The 25,633-nt window shown below is 46.8% G+C and overlaps 1 protein-coding gene across 1 annotated transcript; it reads right to left on the reverse strand.

Annotated features, from left to right (window-relative positions):
- Positions 1-1,665: 1,665 nt before the first annotated feature.
- Positions 1,666-25,389, reverse strand: LOC121354247 (valosin containing protein). The gene is made up of 17 exons (XM_041468689.1): positions 25,330-25,389; positions 20,309-20,420; positions 19,755-19,927; positions 17,820-17,962; positions 14,632-14,762; positions 12,805-12,936; positions 12,288-12,390; positions 10,441-10,574; positions 10,044-10,179; positions 8,937-9,049; positions 8,183-8,347; positions 6,952-7,074; positions 5,666-5,878; positions 4,020-4,328; positions 2,999-3,154; positions 2,517-2,671; positions 1,666-2,126 (listed from the first exon to the last, which is right to left on the reverse strand). The coding sequence occupies exons 1-17, from the start codon at positions 25,344-25,346 to the stop codon at positions 2,021-2,023; spliced, it is 2,421 nt and encodes an 806-aa protein (XP_041324623.1). The 5' UTR covers positions 25,347-25,389; the 3' UTR covers positions 1,666-2,020.
- Positions 25,390-25,633: the final 244 nt, after the last annotated feature.

Here is a 25,633-nt window from a genome sequence, read left to right on the forward strand (position 1 = left end):
CAGGTCCGCACAGCCTCAGAGCAGGGAAATACGGTCTTGGAAATCCTGTGCGTGCTGAACCCTCACCGGGAGCTATGTAGCTCAGACGGCAGGGAAGAAAGGAGGTTTTCCAGTCCCTCTGCTGGATTAAATTAGCATTTGCAAACTTGGAGAGGCAGTGAGGAAGATTTGGGCTGCCAGGAGCTGGGGCACATGCCCCACCATCCCATGCCCTCCTTGCCCCAGCCTCCATAGCAGACAAAGATTCCAGGATGGATCTGCCCTTTGACTTGCTGGGTGGCGTTGTCCACTGGCAGAGAGGAAGAAGCTGTGGAAGGCTTTGGGGGGTCCTGGAGAGCTCCTTTCCCAGGTGGCAGAAAGCACCTGGGTCTGGTTCCCTGTGGCCAAAGCAAAGTTGGTATCTGTCCCTGCAGAGCTCAGGGAGGAGAATCAACCCTTGAGCAGAAAGGTGATGTTTAACCCAAAACCAGGATGGAGTGAGGCAGGGGAAGCACCAGTCCTCCCAGCTTCAACACTGCTGCCACAAGTGTCCCCCACCGGAGCCAGCAGGAGCGATTTCCCCGGCAGAGGTGGTGTGAGGACAGGGACAGTGGTGCCGGCAGACAGCTCCCAAATAGGACAGCGCAGGAGAGCCGCCAGCCCGGCCCGGCCCTGCCCCATGGCGGGTTGTGCTGTTTAAACGCAGCGTTCCCCATTTCATCGCCTTGCTCCAGGGCTCGCACAAGCCCCTTCTCACCACACCCACTCCTGTCCCTCCGCCATTAAATCCTCTCCCCTTAAATACAGATGGCTTGACGGATCCCTTCAAGATGTGCCAGGCTTTGGGACAGAAACCCCACAGCCCAGCCCCTGCCCCTTCCCTCGTGGCTCAGCCCCAAAGGCCCAGGGAAACATTCTGCCACACAAACTGCATTTCACCCTCCTTGCAGAAACCCTCAGTTCTTGCATTCCCTAGGAGCAGCTCTGTGCATTCTACTGCCACTGCTCCCCTCAAACCGAGGGCTCAGCCATATCCTTGTCCTGCTCCTGCTTCCTGGGACCCAGGACTTCCCTGACATAAAACAACCAAGTACAGCAGTAGCACATTTTCAGTTCACAGAAGGCGAAAATAAAGGAAGAAGCAAGGCAGGAAGGCAGAACAGGTGAAAAGGAAGAAAAACCATGATCACTACCCAACTACTGAATCTGAGTCACAACACAAGGCCAGCTTTCCAATAGAGATCCAAGACAAGCATCAGAAACTGGGATACAAGGGAATGTGTTGAAGGTCCTCTCTCCCCAACCACACTGCCGTCACACTGTGCCACAACCCCAGAGACATCCCAAGTGCCCCTCTTGCCTGGATGAGATGGGAATTCTTGGAGAGATCCTTTACTGCAGAGCCACAGCAGCAAGAGACCTGACAGCTCATGGCCAGCCTTGGAAGAGCAACAGCAGGTACCTGCTGCCAGGCTCTTCCTGCCAAGCCAGGGCCAGGGAGAGACACTGCCAAATCCATTTCTTCCATTAACAGAGCTAAGAGGTGTTAAGCATGAAGAGCAGCCCTGTCCACAGCAGGGGAACACACACACAGATGGGCTCCACTGGAGCACGGAGTGCTCACACAGCACCAGACATGGATTTAGATAACGCCAGCACCACACAAAGGAACTGCCAGGACCCTGCTAGAGTTTTGTGGGATTTTTATTAATTTTTTTTAATTATTTTTTGTGGGGTTTTATTTTTTTTTTAATACAGGCTAGCGTTGTACCCTTGCTAAAAGCTGCTGATTCTGCCACATAAACTAGCACAGAAATTTCTCAGAAATTAAGTCAGTTCCCCTTCTTGTTAATTCACTGTCTGCCTCCCAACTGAACACCGCTCTGGATTTGTGTCTGCAGAAAACATTCCCTGTACAAAGTCTGACGTGCAGCTACACTGTTCTGACTGAGGAATGAAGAAGCCAAGAGTCCACTGAACATTGGATTTTTCCCTGTACAACGTGGCCTGATGTGGAGTTTGGTCCACTGGGGACAGCGAGTTAACCGTAGAGATCGTCGTCATTGTCTTCGCTGTACACGTTGCCCCCGCTGCCACCTCCTGTGCCTTGGCTCGGACCGGCGCCGCCCTGGTTGCCTGATGGGAACCTGCATGCAGCAGTGCAGGACAGGAGAGAAGAGAAGCTGTTCAAAAGCTAAGCACCATCCCCTCCCTCTGTGCCAACCCCCAGTGACAACTAAGATGGGCAAGAAGGAACGGGATGAAGCCTTAGGGAAGGTCAAAGGGCTCATGGCTGCTGGCTGTCATTTGAGGTAAAGGAAAAAAGGGACTTCAGGTGTACCAACAGAGCAGCTACAACCAACCTGCAGCACAGTCTACACTCGCCATGCAGTGTCATGGTGTTCTATGCTCAAGGTTGAATGGGAATGTGCAGGGCAAAAGAGGTTTGCTGCCCAGAACCCACCAGAAAGCTGCCCCAGTGCTGTGCTCAGGGGCTGGCTGAGCCACACCGCCCCGCCCTCAAACCCCAAAGGTACCTGAAGCTGCCAAAGCCACGGCTCTGCTGTAGGGTCTGTGCAAACATCTCATATTTCCTGATGTCGTTGTCACTGACAGAGCGGCGAGCAAAACGCATGGCCTCCTCAAAGTGATCCCTGCGGATCTCGGGAACCGGATCATCCTCCTCCACCTCCTGCAGCAGGACAGAAGGACCAGGTGAGCTGTGTGCTCAAGCTCCACGGGCCTAACAGCTGCTCACAGCTTCCCCCCCAGGTTAGGAGGCTCCCAACACCCTCCAAAGCGGGGGCTGGAGAGGTGTGCATGAGTCAGAGCTGCAGAAGGCACTTCCTGAGCAATGCTGACCATGAGGCATCCCAGGAGGGTCCTCAAACTCCCACAAGAAGAGAACAAAGTGCTCCAGCTCCACACTCTGCACAAGAACCCACTCATCCCTGAGGATGACAGAGGAACACATCACACCTCGCGCATGTGGGTAGGGAGAGCTTGGTGTACCACTCACCATGGCAGAAGGGTTGGTTTGCCTCTCACGCTCTCGCCTGATCTCACTCTCGATGGATTCGCGGATGGCCAGTTTGCAGGCACGCTGGCAAATTTCTGTCAGGTCAGCCCCTGAGAAGCCATTGGTCATCTTTGCCAGGAAATCCAGGTCAACATCCTACAGAAGAATAAAAAAGGAAGAGAGGCTGTTCCTTTACACCTTATATCCTCAAGTGACAGAGAGGTGTCTTTAGATCGCAGGGTATCAAGGTGCTGTCTTAACTATGGCCAATTTTGGAAAGATCAGCTGTTGAGATTCTTCTTTTCAGGGAAAGTTAACCACATATGAAAGCAGGCTACACTCCTCACACCCACCAAGAATCCACAAACTGGCTGTAAATGCCTCTGCACTTACAGATTTAGGGTATGACTTGCTCAGGTCTCAGCACGAGGAGTCAAGCAAAACACCATCAGACTGGAAATAGAGATGGGGCACAAGCAGACCAAGACAGCTGACCTCCTCCTCTCCTCCCCCTCGGTTGAGAGCGCAGACGACTTACTGCTACCTCCTTTGAAACTAAGTAGGTAAGCTTGGCATAAAAAAGCTTGGGCTCCCACTTCATGTCTGTTTTTCTTTGATTAACTCTCAGCTGCACTATTGCCTCTTCCCAGGCAAGGGACACAGCTCTTGCCTATGACAGGGCTCAGCAACAACTCACTGCAACTGCTCCTCTTCAATTTGTATTTCACATCCGTGTGTTCTACACTTTTTTTTTCCCCCAGAGTGCAAGAATCTTTTCCACCTCACCAAAATAGACTTTTCTGATCCTGTACCACAAGCAGAACCCCATTATGTGACAAAGAGGTGCTGTGCCTGCAGACCAATTTCTGGCTTTGCTGATACCTAACCTCAGAGCTCCAGCTTCCTCTCCCATTCTACTACAGGGATAAGCCTCCAGACCTCTGTGCTGTCCACAGCTTGTGAGGAATATAAGCAGCACACAGGTAACCCAAGCCAGTAGTAGTCAGGGTGCAGATTCTACCTTTGCAACTGGTGATTTCCTCAGATTGGCTTTAAGGATTGCAACCCTGGACTTCTCGTCGGGCAGGGGGATGTAGATGAGCTGATCCAGGCGGCCGGGGCGCAGGATGGCTGGGTCAATGATGTCTGGCCTGTTGGTGGCACCGATGATGAAGACGTTTTTCTTGGTGGACATGCCGTCCATCTCGGTCAGGATCTGGTTGATGACACGATCTGCAGCACCACCGCCATCACCGATATTCCCACCTCGGGCCTTGGCGATGGAGTCCAGCTCATCAAAGAAGAGCACACATGGGGCTGCTTGGCGAGCCTGCAAAAAGCAGTGAGCACCATTATTACCTGCTAATACCTCCCAACAAGGAGCATGCTGACTTCACACTAAGCCTTCCTCACCATTAACACAGCTCAGGAGTACCAGAAGCTCTTCACAAGGAGAACTTGAAAGAGCTACTCCAGAGCAGTCTCTTACCACACAACCCCTCCATTAAATTCTCCTGAACAACAAGTTTAATTTCTCTGAAGTGGGAACACTGTGAACCCGGCAGAAAAGCAGTAATTCCAATGCCTAGAGTGAAAAACTGAGCCATTTTGCTGGATGAGAACCCTCCCTGCAACACCTGAAGATGTCAACTAGTTATTCAGGCACTGAAGCAGGTGAGATATATCCAATGGAAAGGAGAAATCCAATTGTTGTCTTCAGCTACCTAATGCATAGTTATAGGGAGGTGGATTTTTATTCACAGTGTACAGTGGAAGGAGGAAAGAGAGGTGGATTTTTATTCACAGTGTGCAGTGGAAGGAGGAAAGACCCCAGGCACAAGGAGGTGCCTGCTGCAGCCCTCACTCATGCACACCTCTCCAGCCTCTAGCCTGGAGTGTTGGGAGCCTCCTGACCTGGAGACACAGCTGTGAGCAGCTGAGAAAATCCCAGTAAGAAATAAAGAAAAAAAATTGTTCACAATGAGAGCACTGCAACAGCAGCACACAGGCCCAGAGAGGTCAGGGAGGTCCACCCTTCCACACATGCCCAGAACTCAATGCACTGAGCTGATGAAATTTCAAAGTTACCTCCCTGCTCTGGACAAACAGCTAAACTGAACAGTCTCTGAGGTTCCCTCACACCTAAATTTTTCTCCACTCTCCTGCCAACTTTTTTCTAGTAGCACCACCCCTCACCCAAGAGAAGGATTCACAGGATAATCCATGTAGACACCGTCTGGGACAGGAGATGACACTATGGGACAACTGAGCAGGAGTGAGCTCCTTTCTGAACTGTGTATATTGCAGGACAAGAACCCATAGGATATTCTGAAAATCTGTAGATGAGGACAGTTAATGAGGTGTTAATCGAAGTTTCCAGTGGTGAGGAGCATATATGTGCCCTCCTAACCATAGCCTCTGCCAAAGGCACTGGGGAATTTATCACCCTCTACTGACAAGATGCCAACTGCAGTCAGGGAAAGGAGTTTCAACAGCTATGTTGCTGAAGAGGATTAATTCCAACACCAGGAAAGAGCACCTTCTCCCAGTGCAAGTGGGGAAAACACAGAAGACACAAAGAAGAACCAGGAAGACAGATGCAGTGGAGACAAAGTTCTGGGGACACCTCAGCACGAAGATAGCGCAGAGAGAAGGAGAAACACTTACCTTGTCGAAGATCTCACGCACGTTGGCTTCAGACTCACCAAACCACATGGTGAGCAATTCCGGCCCCTTGATGGAAATGAAGTTTGCCTGGCATTCGTTGGCAATGGCTTTGGCCAGCAGTGTCTTACCACAGCCAGGTGGCCCATAGAACAGAACTCCTTTTGATGGGGTCATGCCAAATTTGAGGAACTTGTCTGGGTGCTCCACAGGATACTGAAAGAGAACAAAACAAAAACCTCCCATGATGAGTCACAACAGGCTGCCTTGGAAGTACAGGATGCTTGTATGCATGTCAAGGGACCTTTAAAAGATCATTCAATCCAAGTCCTCTGCCATGGCAAGGGATACATTTCTCTGAGTCAGCTTTGGTTCTACCAGAAGCATACCTGAGATTAAACACAACATTCTGCCAGGTGCCACTGCAGTTTTTAAGTGGACACTGGCTTGAAAAGGTGCCTATAACAACCTATTTATCTCTAGGAACTAAGTACAGTTCAGTACCTTCCCAAGCACCAGTTTAGTACTTTCCAGCACACTTAACCTTAGCTTCACTCTGCCCTGCAGAAGCAAAAGGGAACAGCTCATTACCTAACCTATTTGCTCTGCTCTCCAGAGACAGCAAGATGGGAGCCTTTATGCTCAGCAACGAGGTCATATACAAGACAGGTGATGATTTTAACATCAGAAAATTTAGATTCTTTAGACTGAAAATTTAGATTCTTTAATTCACAGTCAGGATGTTTCTACAGTGCCAGCTGAAAGCAGGAATCTATCCAGTCCAAACTATGACAGTGCAGACACCTGCCGTTTCCACAGATCATTTGCAACATTTTGGCCTGTTCTTTCCTTTTGTAGAGGGCTTCACCATTACTTCTCACCTGTCCCCGTGCTAAGGCTGATGGGGAGCCCTTCAGAAGCTCTCTGTATGAGCACCTTCATCCACTGCCTGACAGATAAAGCTACCATGTAGGATGATTCTCAGCAGTGGTCCCACTGCTGGTCTCCACTTAAGAGGCAGAACTGTGGCTGTTTCTTCATGTTGCACAACACCCACATAAAATGCCACTGCAGACTCAGCTCAGGAAAACATAATGCTGCTTCCCAGTGCCTTCCTCCCCACGTTCATTAAGATGGAACAGCATGGTATTTACAGTCCATTACAAACAGATGCCATAAAGCCTCTACATTTATTCTGTTTGAAGCCCAAACAGGAAACTAAAGATATTCTAGATTTTATTATTATATTTTTAAGCCGGCTAAAGAAAAAGTCTGTTGTAAAGCCTTACCTGTACAAGCTCCTGGAGTTCCCTCTTTACATCTTCTAGGCCACCAATATCTTCCCAGGTAACTTGTGGCACTTCCACCACAGTCTCCCGAAGAGCAGAAGGGTTGCTCTGGCTCAGAGCCCACTGTTGTTAGAAGAAATTGTATTAATTCTAACATGTTACATTCTTTTGCCTCAGAGAAGCAATTAATTACACGCAGAAGAATATGGAGCACTGCTGCATTACCCTGAAGTCATCCATGGTCACTGCCAGAGAGTTCATCACTTCAGCATCAATGGTTTCATCTTCTAGGTCTATGAGATCCATCTTCTTTCTGATTGCCTGAAGAGCAGCTTCTGAGCAAAGAGCAGCCAAGTCAGCACCAACATGGCCATGGGTCTCGTTTGCCACCTGAAAGCAGAGCACTGACCATGACTCACAGGGATACAAGCAAGGGCAACATGTGCTCTGGTCCCTCACTGGGAAGGGAGGAGAGCAACACAAGGCCTTTGCTGCACACTCAAGACAAGTGCTAACACTCAGGCAAAGACACTGTGCCTTCTACTGCCTAGCATAGACGCAATCTGCATCTGGAATTTAGAAAGGTAACCTTGAGGACTGCAGTTCTTCATTGAGGACAGAGATGACAGGACCATCCAGCTTACAGGTGGTACAGTGACACCACAATGCTCACGCAGCTGTGTGCGAGCTTTTTCAGGGATGCTGTATTTTTAAAGGCAATGACACAGCAAACAAACCCAGGAGGACAGCGGCAAGACACTTCCAGATTGGAATGATACATTTGTTTAACTTAGCCATGCCATTTGTAACTAGTGAGTGAGGACTTTTGGTCACTGCTCAGAAGGAATCCCAGGAATCACCCACTCATGCAGTTCCAGGCTGTCCTAATTGAGCCACTGCACTTATAAAATCAAGCCTTAACAATTCTTCCACTATGAAACAGAGCACTGGAAAGCTTTCCTAATGGCACACTACTCACCTGCTCCAGATCCACATCATCAGCCAGTTTCATATTTTTTGTGTGGATCTGCAGGATCTCCAGGCGCCCGGTGGCATCGGGGATACCAATATCTGGCACTTCCACCACAGTCTCCCGAAGAGCAGAAGGGTTGCTCTGGCTCAGAGCCCACTGTTGTTAGAAGAAATTGTATTAATTCTAACATGTTACATTCTTTTGCCTCAGAGAAGCAATTAATTACACGCAGAAGAATATGGAGCACTGCTGCATTACCCTGAAGTCATCCATGGTCACTGCCAGAGAGTTCATCACTTCAGCATCAATGGTTTCATCTTCTAGGTCTATGAGATCCATCTTCTTTCTGATTGCCTGAAGAGCAGCTTCTGAGCAAAGAGCAGCCAAGTCAGCACCAACATGGCCATGGGTCTCGTTTGCCACCTGAAAGCAGAGCACTGACCATGACTCACAGGGATACAAGCAAGGGCAACATGTGCTCTGGTCCCTCACTGGGAAGGGAGGAGAGCAACACAAGGCCTTTGCTGCACACTCAAGACAAGTGCTAACACTCAGGCAAAGACACTGTGCCTTCTACTGCCTAGCATAGACGCAATCTGCATCTGGAATTTAGAAAGGTAACCTTGAGGACTGCAGTTCTTCATTGAGGACAGAGATGACAGGACCATCCAGCTTACAGGTGGTACAGTGACACCACAATGCTCACGCAGCTGTGTGCGAGCTTTTTCAGGGATGCTGTATTTTTAAAGGCAATGACACAGCAAACAAACCCAGGAGGACAGCGGCAAGACACTTCCAGATTGGAATGATACATTTGTTTAACTTAGCCATGCCATTTGTAACTAGTGAGTGAGGACTTTTGGTCACTGCTCAGAAGGAATCCCAGGAATCACCCACTCATGCAGTTCCAGGCTGTCCTAATTGAGCCACTGCACTTATAAAATCAAGCCTTAACAATTCTTCCACTATGAAACAGAGCACTGGAAAGCTTTCCTAATGGCACACTACTCACCTGCTCCAGATCCACATCATCAGCCAGTTTCATATTTTTTGTGTGGATCTGCAGGATCTCCAGGCGCCCGGTGGCATCGGGGATACCAATATCTACCTCTCTGTCAAAACGACCTGGGGAGTACAAGCACACATTGAGCTGCTGATTCTGCACACCACAGGAGCTGCAGCTGCTGCCTTCCTCTGACTGAACAAAGTGATGTATTCCACAAAATATCAGAAAATGACATAGTTTTGGGTTTGCCTGCAACATCTATCAGCACAGTAGAAGAGACAGATCAGAGAAGGAGGAAAGGTATCAGAGATTTAGGGAAAGTGAGACTAACAGTAAGACCTTGGGATTATACAGCACAGAGGATTGAACATTTAGTTACTTTTTCTGAGCTGCATTTTTGGGAAATAGGCTCCACTGAACCAACACACCATGAGACATTTTTGTTTATTTCTACCTTTGTGTCCTTGTTACAAGAGTCCAAAAATACTGAGAAATTTAATTTTTTAGAACTTTCACAGCATTACCCAAGTGGTGAAACATACGAGGAAAACAGGGCATCACTGCAATATTCATTAAGACATGTACATCTCTATTTTTCCTCTAGCCACAACTGTGCTTTCAAATGGCTCACTACACATTTAAGAGGCCACTTTCCCCTGCACAGTTGATAGGTTTGCTATTACAGACTCTACCAACTGGTCACACACCAGACATTCATGTTTTGGAGACCTGAGTCTCAGAAACTACTGTACTATTCATTAATAAAAGAAACCCAAATCAGGTAATTCACAGCCTTCTGCAATCTAATGCATGAACATCCCCTTAGGCATTTCCTCCCTAAGTGTGTCCTGAAATAGCTTGACCTAATACAGGCTAGCACACTTTTCCCACTTTGAAGTATTATTTCTACACATTCTCACCTAACATGGCACAGAAAACTACATCAAAGGCTGCAAGCCTGGAAAATAATTTCTAGCAAGGAGCTGGAAACAACTCAATAGTCTATGTAACACATGTTCAGCACGACTTTCTTCTCAATCCTTATGCGGCCCCTGAAGCATGGCCTGTCACAAAGTGTGTGACACACAGGCAAGAGAGGGCAGGGGCGGTTACCGAATCGCCGGAGCGCTGGGTCGATGCTGTTGGGTCTGTTGGTGGCTGCCATCACGATCACATGTGCCCTCTGCTTCAGCCCGTCCATGAGGGTCAGCAGCTGAGACACGATGCGACGTTCCACCTCCCCGTGTGTCTGTGGGGACAGAAAGCAGCGCTGACACCAGCGGCTCCACAAGGAGCACGGCAGCCGGCACTGCATGGGAGCCGGCAGACACAAGATGGTAGCAGCCACAAGATGGTAACAAATATCCTGACTGTATCTAACCCTCCTGGTGCCCAAGTGAATTCAGGTGTTAAACAAATGCTGCTTTACTCTGCAGTGAAATGCAGAGACTCATGCCAGCTGCTACCAAAAAAAGGACATGCTAATTTACCTCCTACAGGTTCTCTTTACCTTCTCTCTCTTAGGAGCAATGGCATCCAACTCATCAATGAAGATGATGGCAGGAGCATTCTTCTCTGCTTCTTCAAAGGCTTTCCTCAGGTTGCTCTCAGACTCACCAGCCAGCTTGCTCATGATCTCAGGACCTAAAAAACAGCAATGCTTTGCCACTCAGAAGAGAGGCAGCTAGCCCCAAAAACACGTAGCTGAATATTTTTAGTACAACATCCACATGGGACAAGCTATATTTCAAGCCAAAGCAAATACTATCAATCAAATTCACTAAATCTGCAGCTGAAAGGCAAGACCAGCATGCAGAATTAGCTTCTATCATTATTTTGGTGTTTCCAGTTTACTCTAAGAGAATGCAGCACTAGACAATGAGCTACCTTTAGCTGCCTCTTTCCTTACCCTATTTCACACTTGGTGAGCTTCTCTGTAATGTGCCACCACACACAGTTAATGCCAGTCCTAGCTTGCAAGAGAAGCAATCAAATTATAAGGTGATGAATTACCAGGATAGGGAAGGAAAAAGCTCTATGAAGCCATCTTTAGCTTACTTTACACACGTATACATTTACCTCTGTATGACCCTATAAACTAGTTTAAAAAAGTCAGAACAACCAACCCCCATCTCCTCTCAAAGGTTAAATACAAAACTGACATGTGTAAGCACACCGATCCCAAACGGATGGACAGCATTCTCCTGACATCTACAACTACTGAACACTAGGATTTAGAGATTTATTCTGTTTTTACAGATTTCACTATCATGCTGATGGCAGTGGTAATGGAGAAAAAATATGCTTCTGAAGGATCCAAGAAAAATAAATCTGACCCTCAGGCATAGACAGCTGCCAGCTGCAGAGACACAGGTGTGGGCAGGTGCTCTGAGTATTTCATTACAGGTAACTCACCAGTTCTTATCAGCTCTGTCTGCAGCACTGCCTGCAGCTCCAGATTGGGGCCAGCAGGCAGCGAATGCATGGCTAACTCTGACAGCGTTATTTTTATTATGCAATAGATGTACAAGCATCTAAAGAAACGGCTGGTGCATTAGCATTCAGTGACAGCTTCCACACACTTGAGGAAGTATATGACAGGGTGACATGTGGCTAAAATTAGCCCATTTACATCCACTCTCCTGAGATAAAAGCAAGTCCCTAATCCTACTGCCGGTCACTGCTGTGCTGTGTTAGACTGTCCTTTGCCTTCACTGTCACTTGATTGAAAGTGCAGAGGAAAAGCTGCATTCCTTCAATAAAAATGTTCTCTTATTCCAGCACCAATTAAAATGGAACAGAAAAGCAGTGTGGAAAATTCAGAATCCAGTCCTTACTAGGTATCAACTAGTAGCCACCTCAACTGCTACAGGTGAGACTTAACAATAGGAGCTCTGTCACTCGTAGCTAAGTCCAAAAGATCTCATTATAGTTTTCAGGGAAGTTCCTTCCAAATAATGTACTGTGAAACAAAAGAGGTCTTTGTGCTTTACTTGAGGGGAAAGAAGAACCCACAGCAGCAGCTTCTTTTCTGAATGGAACATGGTGGGAGCAAAGCCAGAAGCCCTGCCAGCTCTGCCTTCACCAACAGAAATGGACAGACAGACACCAATCCCTGTGTCTCAGCACAGTCTTCCAAGCACTCTGCTACAACACAATCGAGCTTCAGGGAAGTGCCACTACAGACACTTCCACACAAAGGGCTTCCAAGTGTCCCCAGAGGTATGCTTGAAAGAGGTAAGGAAGGATGTCAGGAAGACAATGTGGCTCTACAAGCCCTGTTAACACCACTCCTTACCATAAGATGGACAAGTGAGCACAAAGCAGACCTGGGGCCAAAGCAGCCACAAAACTTACCATTGATCAGGAAGAAGAAAGCCCCTGTTTCGTTGGCCACCGCTCGGGCAATCAGTGTTTTACCAGTGCCAGGAGGACCATACAGCAGGATCCCACGTGGAGGCTGAGGACAAAGGCAAGGGACTCAGGTTGGGAGTATCTGGCTGCTTTAGCAGATTCACAGTGAATTTGTAAGCATTTGATAATGCCAGTCTGAAATTGTGATGCAAACTCATGCGACAGCTGCCATGTCAGCACTGCTATCAACACCCTTTACTACTTCACACAACACACAACAAAAACCTTGCCAGTAACTGGCAGCGCTGATTCAAAGCATCACTCTGCTTTACAAGCTGCCAGTGTTTCACTCTGTCTCCAGAACACGTAAGTAAATACCTTCCAAAAACTAGCATTAACAAAAACCCAAAAACCCACATCACAAATTATTTATTCCCCTCTCCAATACCTCCTAAATCTCTGTTGTGGACAGACATCTCCCACGGCAAGCCCACTTATCCACCTGCATGTGGGGACATACCTTCACCCCTATGGCCTTGAAGAGAGCAGGGTGTCGGAGGGGAAGTTCCACCATTTCTTTGATTTGAGCCAGCTGCTTCCGGCAGCCACCAATGTCATCATAGCCCACTTCATTCAGCGACTCCTCTTCATCCTACCCGGGAGGAAATACACCAAATATCTGAGTGAAAACAATAGCTCAACAACCCCTCCCAGTCTACAGAAGCCAGGAATATGGCTTTTTAGACATTTCTTGCCTGTCTTGAGATTCTCCCTTTCAAGTCTTCCTGATGTCTTCTATAATTGTTTCTTAGCTCTGTCTTCCCAGACATATAAAGAGAATTGCCTGCACGTACTCAGACTTCACTGAAGCCCACCCTCTGGAATGACAGCCTCTGCTGCCAGGTTCCCTACAGACTCTAACACAAAACAAGCTCTGTGACTCTTTGATGGGGCTAATGGAAGTAACAAGAGACAATGTCAGTATAAAATATACTTACTCCTTAGAGTAAATGCTATCTAACTATTTGGTATATTCTAACGGCCAGTTAGTTACTCAGATGCAGTGTTACCTTTTGAGAATTACTTCAATTAGCAGAGAATGTTAAGGTCCAGACATATGGATAAGATCAGTTGCAACCAACTCTTCCCTTAAGAGTATCCATCCATTCACCTGTCCAAACTTCAACTGGCCTCAGTTATTTAGGCCACATTAAAATAACATAGCCTAGAATCTCAGAGAGGCTCAGTTCAAGTCCCACCTGCTTCAAGCAGGTCACTCAGGGGCTGGACTTAACAAGCACTGAAGGTCTCAATTTTGGAGATTTCTGCCTTCTCTGGGCTCTGCTTCAGGATTGGGGAAAACATTTTTCCAAGTATCTACTGCGAATTTCCCTTGATCCAGCTTATATTAGTGCAGCCAGCCATGTTCCTGGGCACAGCTCTCAGAAGAAGCCTGGTCATCTACCCCTTCCCATCAGGCAGTTGCCAGTAGGCCTCTGCCTTCCCTTCTCTAGGCTGTGTTATCCCGTGATCCCAGTCCTTCCTCTTTCATTCTTGACCACCAGCTCCTCATAATTTTTGTGGCCTAGGCTGAACTTACTCCTGTCTATCTCTGCTGTAGCCTGAAGAGGCCAAGTGGGATGCATGGAGTGCCCAGGTGCAGTCTCGCAAGGGTCACAGAGGTGTTTTTTAGAAGGCTGTTTACAACAAACCAGCACTCACACTATTTGCAGGCAGAAAAAGGTACTTATTCTATGAAGTATGCACCCACCTCAGCTCATCTCCCTCATATTTCCTACTCTGTACAGTAAGGTCACCAAAATCTGTCAGACAAGCCCCTCAGGCAGCCATAAGGTTGCAACAGTCAAGGCTAGATACCTTGATGAACTGGGGAATTTTTATTTTTTTCTATGTAAACCATTTGAGGATTTCAAATTTCTCTCAGGAAAAGTGCCCATTACTTTCTTTTCACATGGCATGAAATTTAGCACCATTGTAAGCTCTCTCTGCTGTGGATCAAGGGAACACTGGAATCAAAGGATGCATCCAAGCACAGTGTGAAATATCTGGAAGCAGATGCAGAACAGCTGCTGCCAAAGCACGGCATCTCATCAGCAAACCTACCCCCTGGTGCTTTCAGCATATGAGGAAGACACTGGAAGTACCTTTCTCTGACTACCTTCAGCAGCAGCACATCTCCTGAAACCAGAGTTTCTGACCATTACATTCAGTAGATAAAATGTCAAAACAGGAACTGCAAACACTGCTGCCCTCAAGCACTGTCCCAGAAACAGGCTTTGGACAGAGGAGATCCAGCAGGAGAAGCACATGGCAGGGCTCTGCTCACCTCCCGTTTGATGGGCTCTCCCTCACAATGGATCACTGTGTCCGGAGCCACTATGCAGTACGGGCTTGGATCTGTCTCCACCACTTTGAACTCCACCGCACGCATCCCTCCACGCACCAAGAAGATGTCACCTGAAAAACCCCACACGTCAGTGGCCTGCTGCAACCCACATCTGCAAAATGTCAACCCCTGTACAACCAGCAGCCCCAGTAAGGAATTTGGTCACACAAGCAGACACCGTGGCATTTATAACACTGCTGTGCATATTAAACTCAAGAGCTGCATATATTGCAACAGCCTGAGCATTGTTTCAGTTTTCAAATTTAATCCAGTAAAAACCAGCAAACAATAGAAAAGAATACCCTGCCCAAATACAAAATTCAAAGGCAAGAAATCACTTTTTTTTTTCCATTCAGTTTCAATTTAACATTTTTAGAACAGGCAAAAAGCCCTAACTCAATAAAAATTCATTTTGAATTTATTGTAACTTGTTGATACTAGTTATAACTGTTTGTCTCCAGAAGCAGAATAATACATAACACTGCACTAGGACTCCTGGCTGCGCTGGGCTACAGACCCTGGATAACTTCAACTTGTGTCTATAGCATACTTTCATCTATGGTACATCAGAAGTGTTATGAACACAACCCCAAAAGTGTGCTTGGTTTCCTACTCACCCTCCCAATTATTCCTTAAATTACTCCAAATAAGTGAATTTAGTCAGTGTGCCAACCAGTATACATGTCTTGGCTTCATCTGGGATAGAGTTCATTTTCTCCCCAGTCGCTGGTTTGGTGCTGTGGTTTGGATTCAGTAGAGAATAATGCTGATAACACGCTGATGTTCCAGCTGTCGCTCAGCAGTGTTTACCCTAACTCAAGCCCTGGTCAGTTTCCCAGGCTCTGCCAGGGAGCAGGTGCACAAGAAACCAGGAGGGGGCATGGCCAGGAGAGCTGACCCACACTGCCCAAAGGGATATTCCATGCCACAGAACACCATGGCCAGTGCGTGAACTATGGGGATTTCACTGGGAGACATCACACACTGATGAGGGACAGGCTGGGCATCATTTACCAGGTGGTGAGCAACTGTCTCAAGTGTCGTGCAACACCTGGGGTTTTTTTGGGTTTCATCCCGTCTTCTCCATTACTATTATTACTATTATATTTTACTTTGTTTCAATCACAAAAATGTTCTTAACTCACAAGTTTCTCCTTTTTCCTGATCTGTTCCCCATCCAATGGCCAGGTGGGGAATGAGTAGCTGTCTGATATTTAGTCACATGCTGGGATCAAAGGACAACAGTCCTTGGCAGCCAATACAGGGAAAAAGGGTTGGCATAACAACAGATCTGAGCAGAACATGTTAAGCCAAATTTGTTATAAGCATTCAGTATATAATAGTAGCTGGTGACAGTGTTTATTTGTGCTTGTTCTCAGGGTGTATTTTTAACACCTCGCTCGGTGTAGGTATCCCCTGAGTTGAGGTTTATTGTCCTTGCTGCCTGGGCTAACGTGATCTTTGTGCTGTTCTTTGCAGTAGTAGCTCATGACGAGATGGAACCGCTGGTCCTGAGACGAATCTGAGGAATGAACTGAGCACTGCCATCGGCTGTGCTTCGGGAGCCATCCACTGGGAACCACTGGTAACTGCACCTCTCCCACATCTCCCTCCCGATGTCCTTCCCGATGCCAGGCTCATCACAGTAGCATTTGAGCATTTTAAAGATTTTTAATATACTTTCAATACACCTGAAGCCAGGCTGGTTCTTTTCACAGAATTTCCAGAGTTGGAAGGGACCCATAGGGATCACTGAATCCAGCTCCTGGTCCTGCACGGGACAGGCCCAAGGATCACACCATGTGCCTGAGGGTATTCTCCAAATGCTTCTGGAATTCTGGCAAGCTTGGTGCTGTGAAACAGCACATCGCTGAATGTGATTCAGGTCATTTACAGTTAATATATTTAAGAACATGAGCCACAGGGGAAAGTGTTCATGCCAGTGACTACCTAAAACATTTTGGCATTTCACTCCTGAACAAGTGTAGAATCCTGAAAAACTAGTAAATATGTGGAAAAAGGTGTGCTGTCATGCTGGCAGTTCCAGAGAGACACAAATCACTGCCATGTGCTGGGACCTGGCCCAGTACACTGGAAGCCTGTTTCATATTATTCCATACTCTAAGAGGAAAAAAGGTATTTGGACCTGATAACAAAACATCAGGCACTGAGGCTACTCCATTCCCAGAGACAGTCAAAGCATGGTTTTCAGAAGGTGTATTGCATCCCCTATCATGCAACAGCCTATGGAAAACCAAATGATGCAATGGACTGCTCATGACTACATGGAGAGCAAAGGCTGGTGGAACCAGCAAACTTTGGGACACACATTTAGCAAAAGCCATGTGGTGACTGCCCCTCCCCAACCAACACTTCTACATGCTGCAGAAGGAGACAAAGCTCCTGTAGTGCACATAAAAATATGCTGGGATAAACAGTCTGGGTCACTGCTGACTTAGGCAAAGGCAAACCCACACATGGTTCTGCTTTTCCACACATTGTTCTGCTTTTCCTCAAGGACCTGTGTGCACTTTGTGGATGATGTGGGAGGATAGAAAAGCCCAGTGTATGGGTCAAGGTGATTTGATTTTAGGTGAGAGTAGGAAATTAACTAAATTGCACGATGCTAATTGTTACATAATGCTCTCTACAGCAGCTATATGCACATCACCACATTCAGCACCTCACAGCAGCCCACTCCACCACTCCAGATGTGGTGATCTGAACCTGAGTCCCTTTCAATTACCACATTAATGAAGGATGGACTATGATGAAACTGGATAAGCACAATAATTGATTAATATGCAGGCAAGTCACCAATTACATCACATAGTAGCAACTTAATGAGATTTTCTCCCAAGTTCCACCTGAGCCTCTCTGGTGTTCTCCCATCTCATACAGCTAAAAAAATGCAGGAGAACTACCAAATTACTCTGCCACCCAGCAGCAGCAATCACTCCTTCTGAAGATTATGGAAAATTTAAATCACCACTAGCAAAATCCCTATCTACTGATGCTGGTCTAATGCCTCATGGAGATCTGTGCAAGCTTCTAGAAATTCTCTGTATTTAGTCTCAAGAGTAGCTCACACTTGCAGCCATGAGGACTTCAATGACAGGCATTATTACCTTTCCTGATAGGTCTGTAAGCTTCCAAGAAGTAGGGCTTGAGATAGACCTCAAACAGATTCCCTGTGATCCCTTCTACCGTGTCATCAATTGGCAGCACGTGGATACGTTTGCCGTATTTCACATCTGGGCAAGGCTGGATGCTGCAGAAGAAAACTCCAGTTAGTGCTGGACTTACATCTCAGTGTTACACCTGGACAAGAAAAGACATGCCCCTTGCCAGGAAAGAACATCCAAAGACCATCAAAAGCCTTGGTGAGACTTCCTACGCACACAGAAATATTTCAGTGCTGACAAGACAAAATCATACCCACCAAGAGCTAGTCTTCACAGCACACACTTACCTTCACTCCTTTCAGCCCTGTCCAAGACCACTGGAGAGTTTAATAGCTTCCTCCTACCCTTCTGCTCTTCTGCAGACCCCTTCACCACATTGACACATCTCTAATATAGCCTAAAGACATGTGAGAGTCATGAGGTAACTTTTATTTCAGCAAGCTACTGGAGAAGCAGCTGCAAGAAAATGTGAGTTGGGGAAAACACTTTCTTCCCTCATCTCTCTCACTACAGTGCCCTAAGTCCCTGCTGCTGACAAAACTAATTCCAATCAAAGGCTCTCACAGTACCAACCAGGGGGAAACACCTTTGCAGCCATGTTTGTGAGGGCTGATGAGTAGGTTATAGGCTGAAAGCCCTTTCCCCTTTTAAATATGTGCTACAGTTATTATTTTGCAATGTAGCACAACAGCCTACTGTAGCAACAGCTCAAAGTATCCAGCTGTGGCAGAAAACGCCTTCACCAGCTAAGAAAAGCCAAGGAACTGCAGCTGAGCACACAGCTTTTCATATGTGATATGTGACTTTTATTAGAGACTCCTAATGAATTCTTTTACTACATGCATTACAGAGAGGACATAGCAAAAGGGTAAAAGACAAGAGAGACTGTCCCAGAAGGAAAATATTTGACACACCACAATCAGGAAGTGTTTGCATATTAATCTGGATTTTGGCAGAAACCTGGACACAGTAACACTATAAGCAGTTAAAGATTGGCAAGAAAAACTCTGAGGGCAAGTGAGTGAAAATTCCCTGACCTCACAATGAATCAAGACAATTGCTAACACATTTGGGAAGCTGAGAATCACTACAGACACAGAGCTAACAGAGGAGAGCATGGTCTGGCTGTCACACTAGAAGAGACTCCAACAGGAATCTCACATCAGGTTAAAGTAAGAATTCATCTCTACTTTAAATCCAAAGACACAAAGCACCATTCTGAACCAAGTACAGTGGTGTTTAAAACTTGCATTTTTAGAGGTGGATGGATCGGTGGAACAGCCTCATTTCTCTCATCTACTAAGTTTGTATGAAACACGTTTTGCATTTAAAAATTAAGACAGGTATCATTTCAGAAAGTCTAGTGTCAGAACCAGGCTCTCATTTTCTAGAGACAATGCTCAGGAGGAGGAGAAGCTGTTAGCCCTCCCTAATTTAAACCTGCAAACTACCATTTTTATGTTCAGAAATGCTCATGTGCTACCATTCTACCCACTCCCACTGCAGAATGGAACCTGTCTTCTCTAAGATACATATTACCAAGATACATATTACAGAGATATATATTACCAAGTTTTACTACCACTTTTAAGGTCCTTCCAATTAAAATAATTTTATGATTCTACTTCCCACAAGTGCTGCACAACAAAATCCCTGCAACATTTTTAAGCATTCCTAATTTAATAATGATTTTTACAACAAAAATTTGGAGTATAAACATCCTTGGGGCATTTTTAATCTTGTTACTTGTCTGTTCCTCTTTTCTCTGGCATTCATTTCTAACAGGTTTTAACTTGTTTTTGCAATAAGGCAGCTCAGATACTATGAGATAATATGTGATGCTGCTAATGTGTTCCACAGGTAACACTGTGTCCTCACCTGATCACGTCACCCAGGCGCACTCTCAGGTTGTTGCGAACAACTCTATTCATGCGAATCTTCTCATCTGAGCAGGTATCATCTGACAGAACAATACAGACTGCTTCTCTCCTCTTCTTTCCTTTGAGCAGGACAGTGTCTCCTCTGAACAGCTGCAGTTCATCCATCTTTGCCTGTAAACAGCGAAGTGTTAGAACTAGCTTTTGAAAAAACAGGAATTCAAGTATTTGAAGGAGAGTTATATGACCTTGGAAATTACATCTCAGAAGTGATATACTAAATCCACAGGACAGAGACTCTTACTACAGTAGTATAGAGCTAATCCTGAAACCAGAGGAAGGGCACAAGCTCAACTGAATCCAACAAACTGACACTCAAAAAGCATTTTATCAAGGAGAAGTGTCAGGAAGCAAGACAACCCTCCCTCAGTGGTAACAGCTGTAGCTTCTGACGCAAACACTTGTACTCATGTTGCAAAGTTACATTTCAAGTTAATAGACAGCAACAGCTTGCAAATTACCAGATTAAATGCTCTGCCTCTACAGATGACGCACCTGGGACAGTGACACAACACTGTTGTCTTCATTGATGGCTTCATCAACAATTAACCGATTAGGCCTGTTCTTCTGCTTCAGAATAGCAGTTGATAAGTCATCGGCTTTAGAGCTGGGAGAAAAAACACATCTCATGAGCCTGAATGATACTCGCCCTGCCCAGCCACCCCTGGTTTTCATCTCCATTTCCTAAAAGTCTTTTGTTGTCTTGTCTTTAATAAACTCTACTTGTTGGTAGCACAAAGGAGAACCTTACTTCCCAGGGACCAGTTGCAGGAGTTCAAGGGAAGACGTTTTCTGTCAGTAAATGTAACTATGACCTTCCAGTGAATACAGCTATGAAGCTATCTATGAAAAGAAGTGGTCAGTGAGATCTTGCTGACTGTAAGATGTTTTGCCTCAATGAATTAGTCAGACTCATCTGAAATCACATGTAACTGCTGCCAACGAAACAAAAGTTCAAGTCTATTTGGTGTCAAATCCCAGATAAATAGCGGCATTAAAGGACAATGCTGTGGCAACCGTGACAGGAAGAGTTGTAAGAGTTTAGCCTGTCAATGTCTGTTTGTTAAACCTAGCAAGCTGTAGAAATATTCAAGTGTTCATAGAAAATTATTTTGTGCTGGGGGTTTTTAGCTGTTTTCTGTAACTTCACAAAAGTCACTGCAGCTCTGGCCTATAATGCCACAAGAAATACAAGAGATAATTTGCTTCCCTTGACAAACTGGAGCAAGTAAAAGATCAAGGAAATGGAGGAAGGGCAGATTAACTGTTCTCCTTCAGGATCTAATACAGCAAGTAATTCACTCTATGACAGAACATGAATTGGGACCAACTTATTCTGGAGAAGCTCTTGGAAGCTCCTGTACATTAGCCCCACACTACAGGGGTAGAGTGCTGTAGCCTCCCTCAATGGGCTGACTACTTTCTCCAAGTGTGTGGCTCTGCCCATGTCCAAGGTCAGACGAGAAAACACAGAAGAGAAGAGAAAACACGCATAGTCTGACATGACTGTGAAAGAAAATAAAGCAAAACAAAGTCTTCCTCTGACCTAAGCAAGCAGCAGGCACTGTCAAAACGTAGGGAGCTTTGTGGACAATGGCAGCAGCCGCAACTTTGGCTCTATCTCACCCTTTTACAGACAGAACGATGAGAAGAAACCAGTCCTTGAGTGGAAATGGCAGCACTTGGCATGTTCACTGCATTTTTAAGAGTCCATCAGAGAAGGGTGACATACCTATGGTGTGATGTTACCCAGGTCCCTCTCCACCTCAAGACAGAGGCTTTTCCAAGACAGGTTATGCAGTGTTGGCTCCCTTCTCTGCCACGTAAAAGGGGAAACAATACCAAGCAAGCCCATGAGAGCAGCCAGCTTGCTTTCAAAAGGTTTTCAAGCTTCCTTTTAAACACTGGTATCACAGGAAACACGTTGCAAACCACAGGCAATATTATTTTAAGTGAACAAAAGTTGTAAAAATATTTTCTTTCCTGGACTGCCAGCACTATTGAAAGTTACCATTTTCCTCTCTTTATTAAAGAGTGCAAGAGGTAAGACACTGCAGATCTACTGTATGAGCAAAAAAGGACACAATAAAAGCTGCTGGATAAATCCTGGAAAGGGCTAATGAATTCCATAATCAATGTAAAAATGTGGTCTTGTTGTGAGTCCTAAAAAGCCTGCAATTTCCAGGAAAACTGAGAGAGCAATAAGCAAACTGAACAAATACATTATCAGGGCAGATTATGGTTAAACAGTGCATAAAAACCAACAACCTACTTGTAAGGACTTTGCCTCCTCTTTAGCTCCTGGCCACTGGAAACTAATCCAGCAAACAGATTTCAAGATTTCAGCTAAGGGACACTAGGAGACACAATACTCATTATTTGGGTTATCCAGAGTGTGACTGTAACTCCTCCCTCTGCACACGAGATGCAGATCCTCAGGCCTTTTGATAAGAAACCACTGCCAGACTTTGGCTATGTGAAATGTTGCTGAAACTAAGTGTCTGTCCCTTGGGATGCAGGGACTGCTATCACAGCCAAAAAACCAGCCTGGGACACAGATCAAAAACAAATGGTAGAGGAACTGGGTAACAACTGGAAGCTTTTCTAGCAACACTCTACACAAAACAAAAGCTGCAAAAAACTGGAGAGAAAGTTTGGATAGCACCTGACACACACTAATGCAGAAAAACACAGTAAGAATCCACTTGGTTCTAATAAATAACAGAAAAAAGTTTTAGTATGGAAGAACTGAACTTACAGTTCCCTAAGAACTGTAAGCTGGATCAATATCAGATGCATTTAAGAGTGATCAAAAAGGACTGCAGCCATTAAAAATGGAATAAAAGTGTCCAAGAAAGAGCATCCAGGGAGCTAAATGTGCAGGGTCAGCTTCAGTGCTCTGACCCCACGGATCTGCAGAGGAAAAATCAAAGGCGCTACAAAATTACACATCACCTAGGCACGGAAATGATGTTATTTCTCCTGCAGACAAGGGTAAGGTTTAGACAGACAAACAGTCTATCCATCTTTCACGAGCAATTTACAATATTGCTATCATCCCTATCTGCCCTCATTGCTTCTCTCCAGGGGTTCCTCAGCTGAAATAACAGGGCAAAAGAGATCTGTGCACTTCAATCACGCTCAGACAAACCCCAAGATTTGTGGGGAGGAGAGCACAAACAGAAAATACTAAGCAGGAAAGCCTAAGGCATGGGTTGGGACTCTCTCCTGCCAGGAAACTTTGGGAAAGGCCAGGGACAGAAAGCTAACCCAGGTAATTTTTAAAGCTCCTTGATGAGCTCCTGGTCAGAGGAGCCTGGTGGAAACCCTCCAAATCACCTCCCTGACCTCCCCAGTTTGTCAGCTCTGTCACACGCTTTCCCTCTCACTCCTTTCTTTCCCTGACTTAACAAAGAGACAAACTGAACACAAAACGTAGCTTTAGAGATGTTTTGGAATTAAAAGGTAATTCAAGGTCTGTATTAAGCTACCTCTAGACAGAAGCCAGAAGTGAGGACAGAATCACCAGCACAGCAAATGGCCAAGCTTGCACATAAAGTTCAAGACATCTATAAAACTGAAGCAAATATGTATTAGCCCTAAAGGCCAACCATTAACAGGTTCCCTCAGTCTCCTTTTCTCTCTCAGTAATGCAGTTCAACAGCCTCATTTCACACATGGGAGGACCAGGGGAACTCTCTACAGCTCACAGAATCACAGAATAACCTGAGCTGGAAGGGACCCATCAGGATTACCAACCCAACTCCCGGCCCTGCACAAGACAGCCCCGACAATCACACCAAGCACCCAAGATCATTGTCCAAATGATTCCTGAACTCTGCCAGGCTTGGTGCTGTGACCACTTCCCTGGGGAGCCTGTTCCAGTCACTGACCACCTCCAGGATAAACCTTTTCCTGATATCCACCCTCAGCCTCCCCTGACACAGCTTCACGGACTTAATTACACCAGTCGGTGGCTTCCCTCTGTGTCAGAGCGTCCCTGGTTCAACAACTGATAATGCCCAGAGGCACCACAGGGCAGGGTATGAAGAACAAGAGCAGAAAGTTGTTACCAACTAGTGATCCTTCTGAAAACGATAACCAACCTCCAAAGCCCTCCTTAAAGTAAGGAAACAAGCTTTTCCTTTGAGTCCATGCCAAAAATAAGGAAAAAGCCACTTCCCAGAATGATTCCAGCTGCAGTACTGAAAGTGAAATCAGCCACCTCTTCTGCACACTGCCGTGACTTTTTACCACCATGCCTGTGAAATCACTTCCCAGATAAAACCCATGAGCAATTTCCTACCAATGTGAACATCTGATTTACAGACTGAACTGCTTTTCTCAGGTAAGTATTAAAGAAAAAAAAAAACATCATAAAGCATTTTTATCCCCAAGTGAAGTATCTGAGGTATGTGGTGACTACAGACACTGAAGCAAGATAACCAAGGCGTGAGTTTAGACACATTGTGGAGAAGCCAAGATTTCAACACTGTTTCAGACAGGCTGGGAGAGGAAAACAGGGATCCCTTCAGAAATCACACTCCCTTAGCTTTTGGAATGCTACTTGCCATGCTGAGGCTCGGTTCAGCAAGATGGCTGCCAGCAGCTGTGACAAAAAATGGCATCTAAAAAGTAACCGTGTTCCAGCTGCAAACTAACTTTTCCTGGGTGAGAAAAACTTTGCTGAAGTAGAAATCCCTGTTTAAAAACACTGTGAACCTCGCCCAGCTGCACAACCGGGGTCTGGGAATGTCCCTTCCACTGCAGGCACGGAATGCCAGGCACACTTCGCTGGAACTGACCCCGCAGGGCCAACCAGGTTTGGATTCCAGGAGTTGTTTAAAAAAAAAAAAAAAACAAAAAAAAACCTACTCAAAGAACACCAAAATACACTAAACTGGACCAAAAGTGCCTCTAGAGAAGTCAAAAAGTCACTTTGAGTATTTCTGGATTGGGAAAATTTATTTTTGGATTCTATTTTACTCCGCTCAAAATGCACGTGGGCAGCGTGCGGAGACTGTTACTCACTCCTGAGGAGCTCGGAACACGATCCTCAGCCTGTAACTGAGCAGAGCCAACAAGAGTGAGGCAAGACACCCGAGACGGAAACACCGCCGATCGCCTCGGCCATGCCCGGCACAACATGTCTGCCTCGGCTAGCGCCGAGTCACCCGCCAGCCGCGGCTCCAGGGCCGCTGCGAGCAGAAAGAGCCCGGGACGGATCTAGAAAACAAAGCCCTCCGTAGCTGAGGGCCCGGCGGGCGGGCGGCCCTAGGCCCGGCCGTGGCACGGCGAGAGGCCCGGCCCGGCCTCGCCCCCCCGCCATGACTCGACACTTCCCGGCCAGGCCCGGCCGTGGCGGGGCGGACGGCGGGAAGCGGTTCATCCCCGCTCCGGCGCCGCCTTCGCCCGCCTGGGGCCCGCGGGCCGCCCCGGGTGAGGCGGGCAGGCCGGACCGGGCCCAGGCCGCGGCGCGGCCTAGGCCGCGGGGAGGCGGCGGGGCCCGCACTTACTCGGATCCCGAGGCCATGGCGCTGCGGGGAGGGGGAGAGGGGCGGCGGACGGCGGCTCCTTCCGCGCTGCTTGAGCCTCAGCGCCGACTCATCGGCGAGGGGAGCCCCGCCCACGCCGCCTCGCCTGCCTAGCAACAGCGTGCGCCGGCCAATCGGAAATTCCGGCCGGCCGCCGTCTCGGCCAATGGGAGAGAGCGAAAAAAAAAGACCGAGGGCTCCGCCTGAGCCACGCCCCTCTGTGTGCCCTGACCAATCGTCACCAGCCAGGCTCCACTTCCCGCAGCCAATCGCCGCGCGGCTCTCC

The sequence above is a fragment of the Pyrgilauda ruficollis genome, unplaced genomic scaffold, assembly GCF_017590135.1.
Source record: "Pyrgilauda ruficollis isolate IOZ18807 unplaced genomic scaffold, ASM1759013v1 scaffold228, whole genome shotgun sequence".
NCBI lineage: Eukaryota > Metazoa > Chordata > Aves > Passeriformes > Passeridae > Pyrgilauda > Pyrgilauda ruficollis.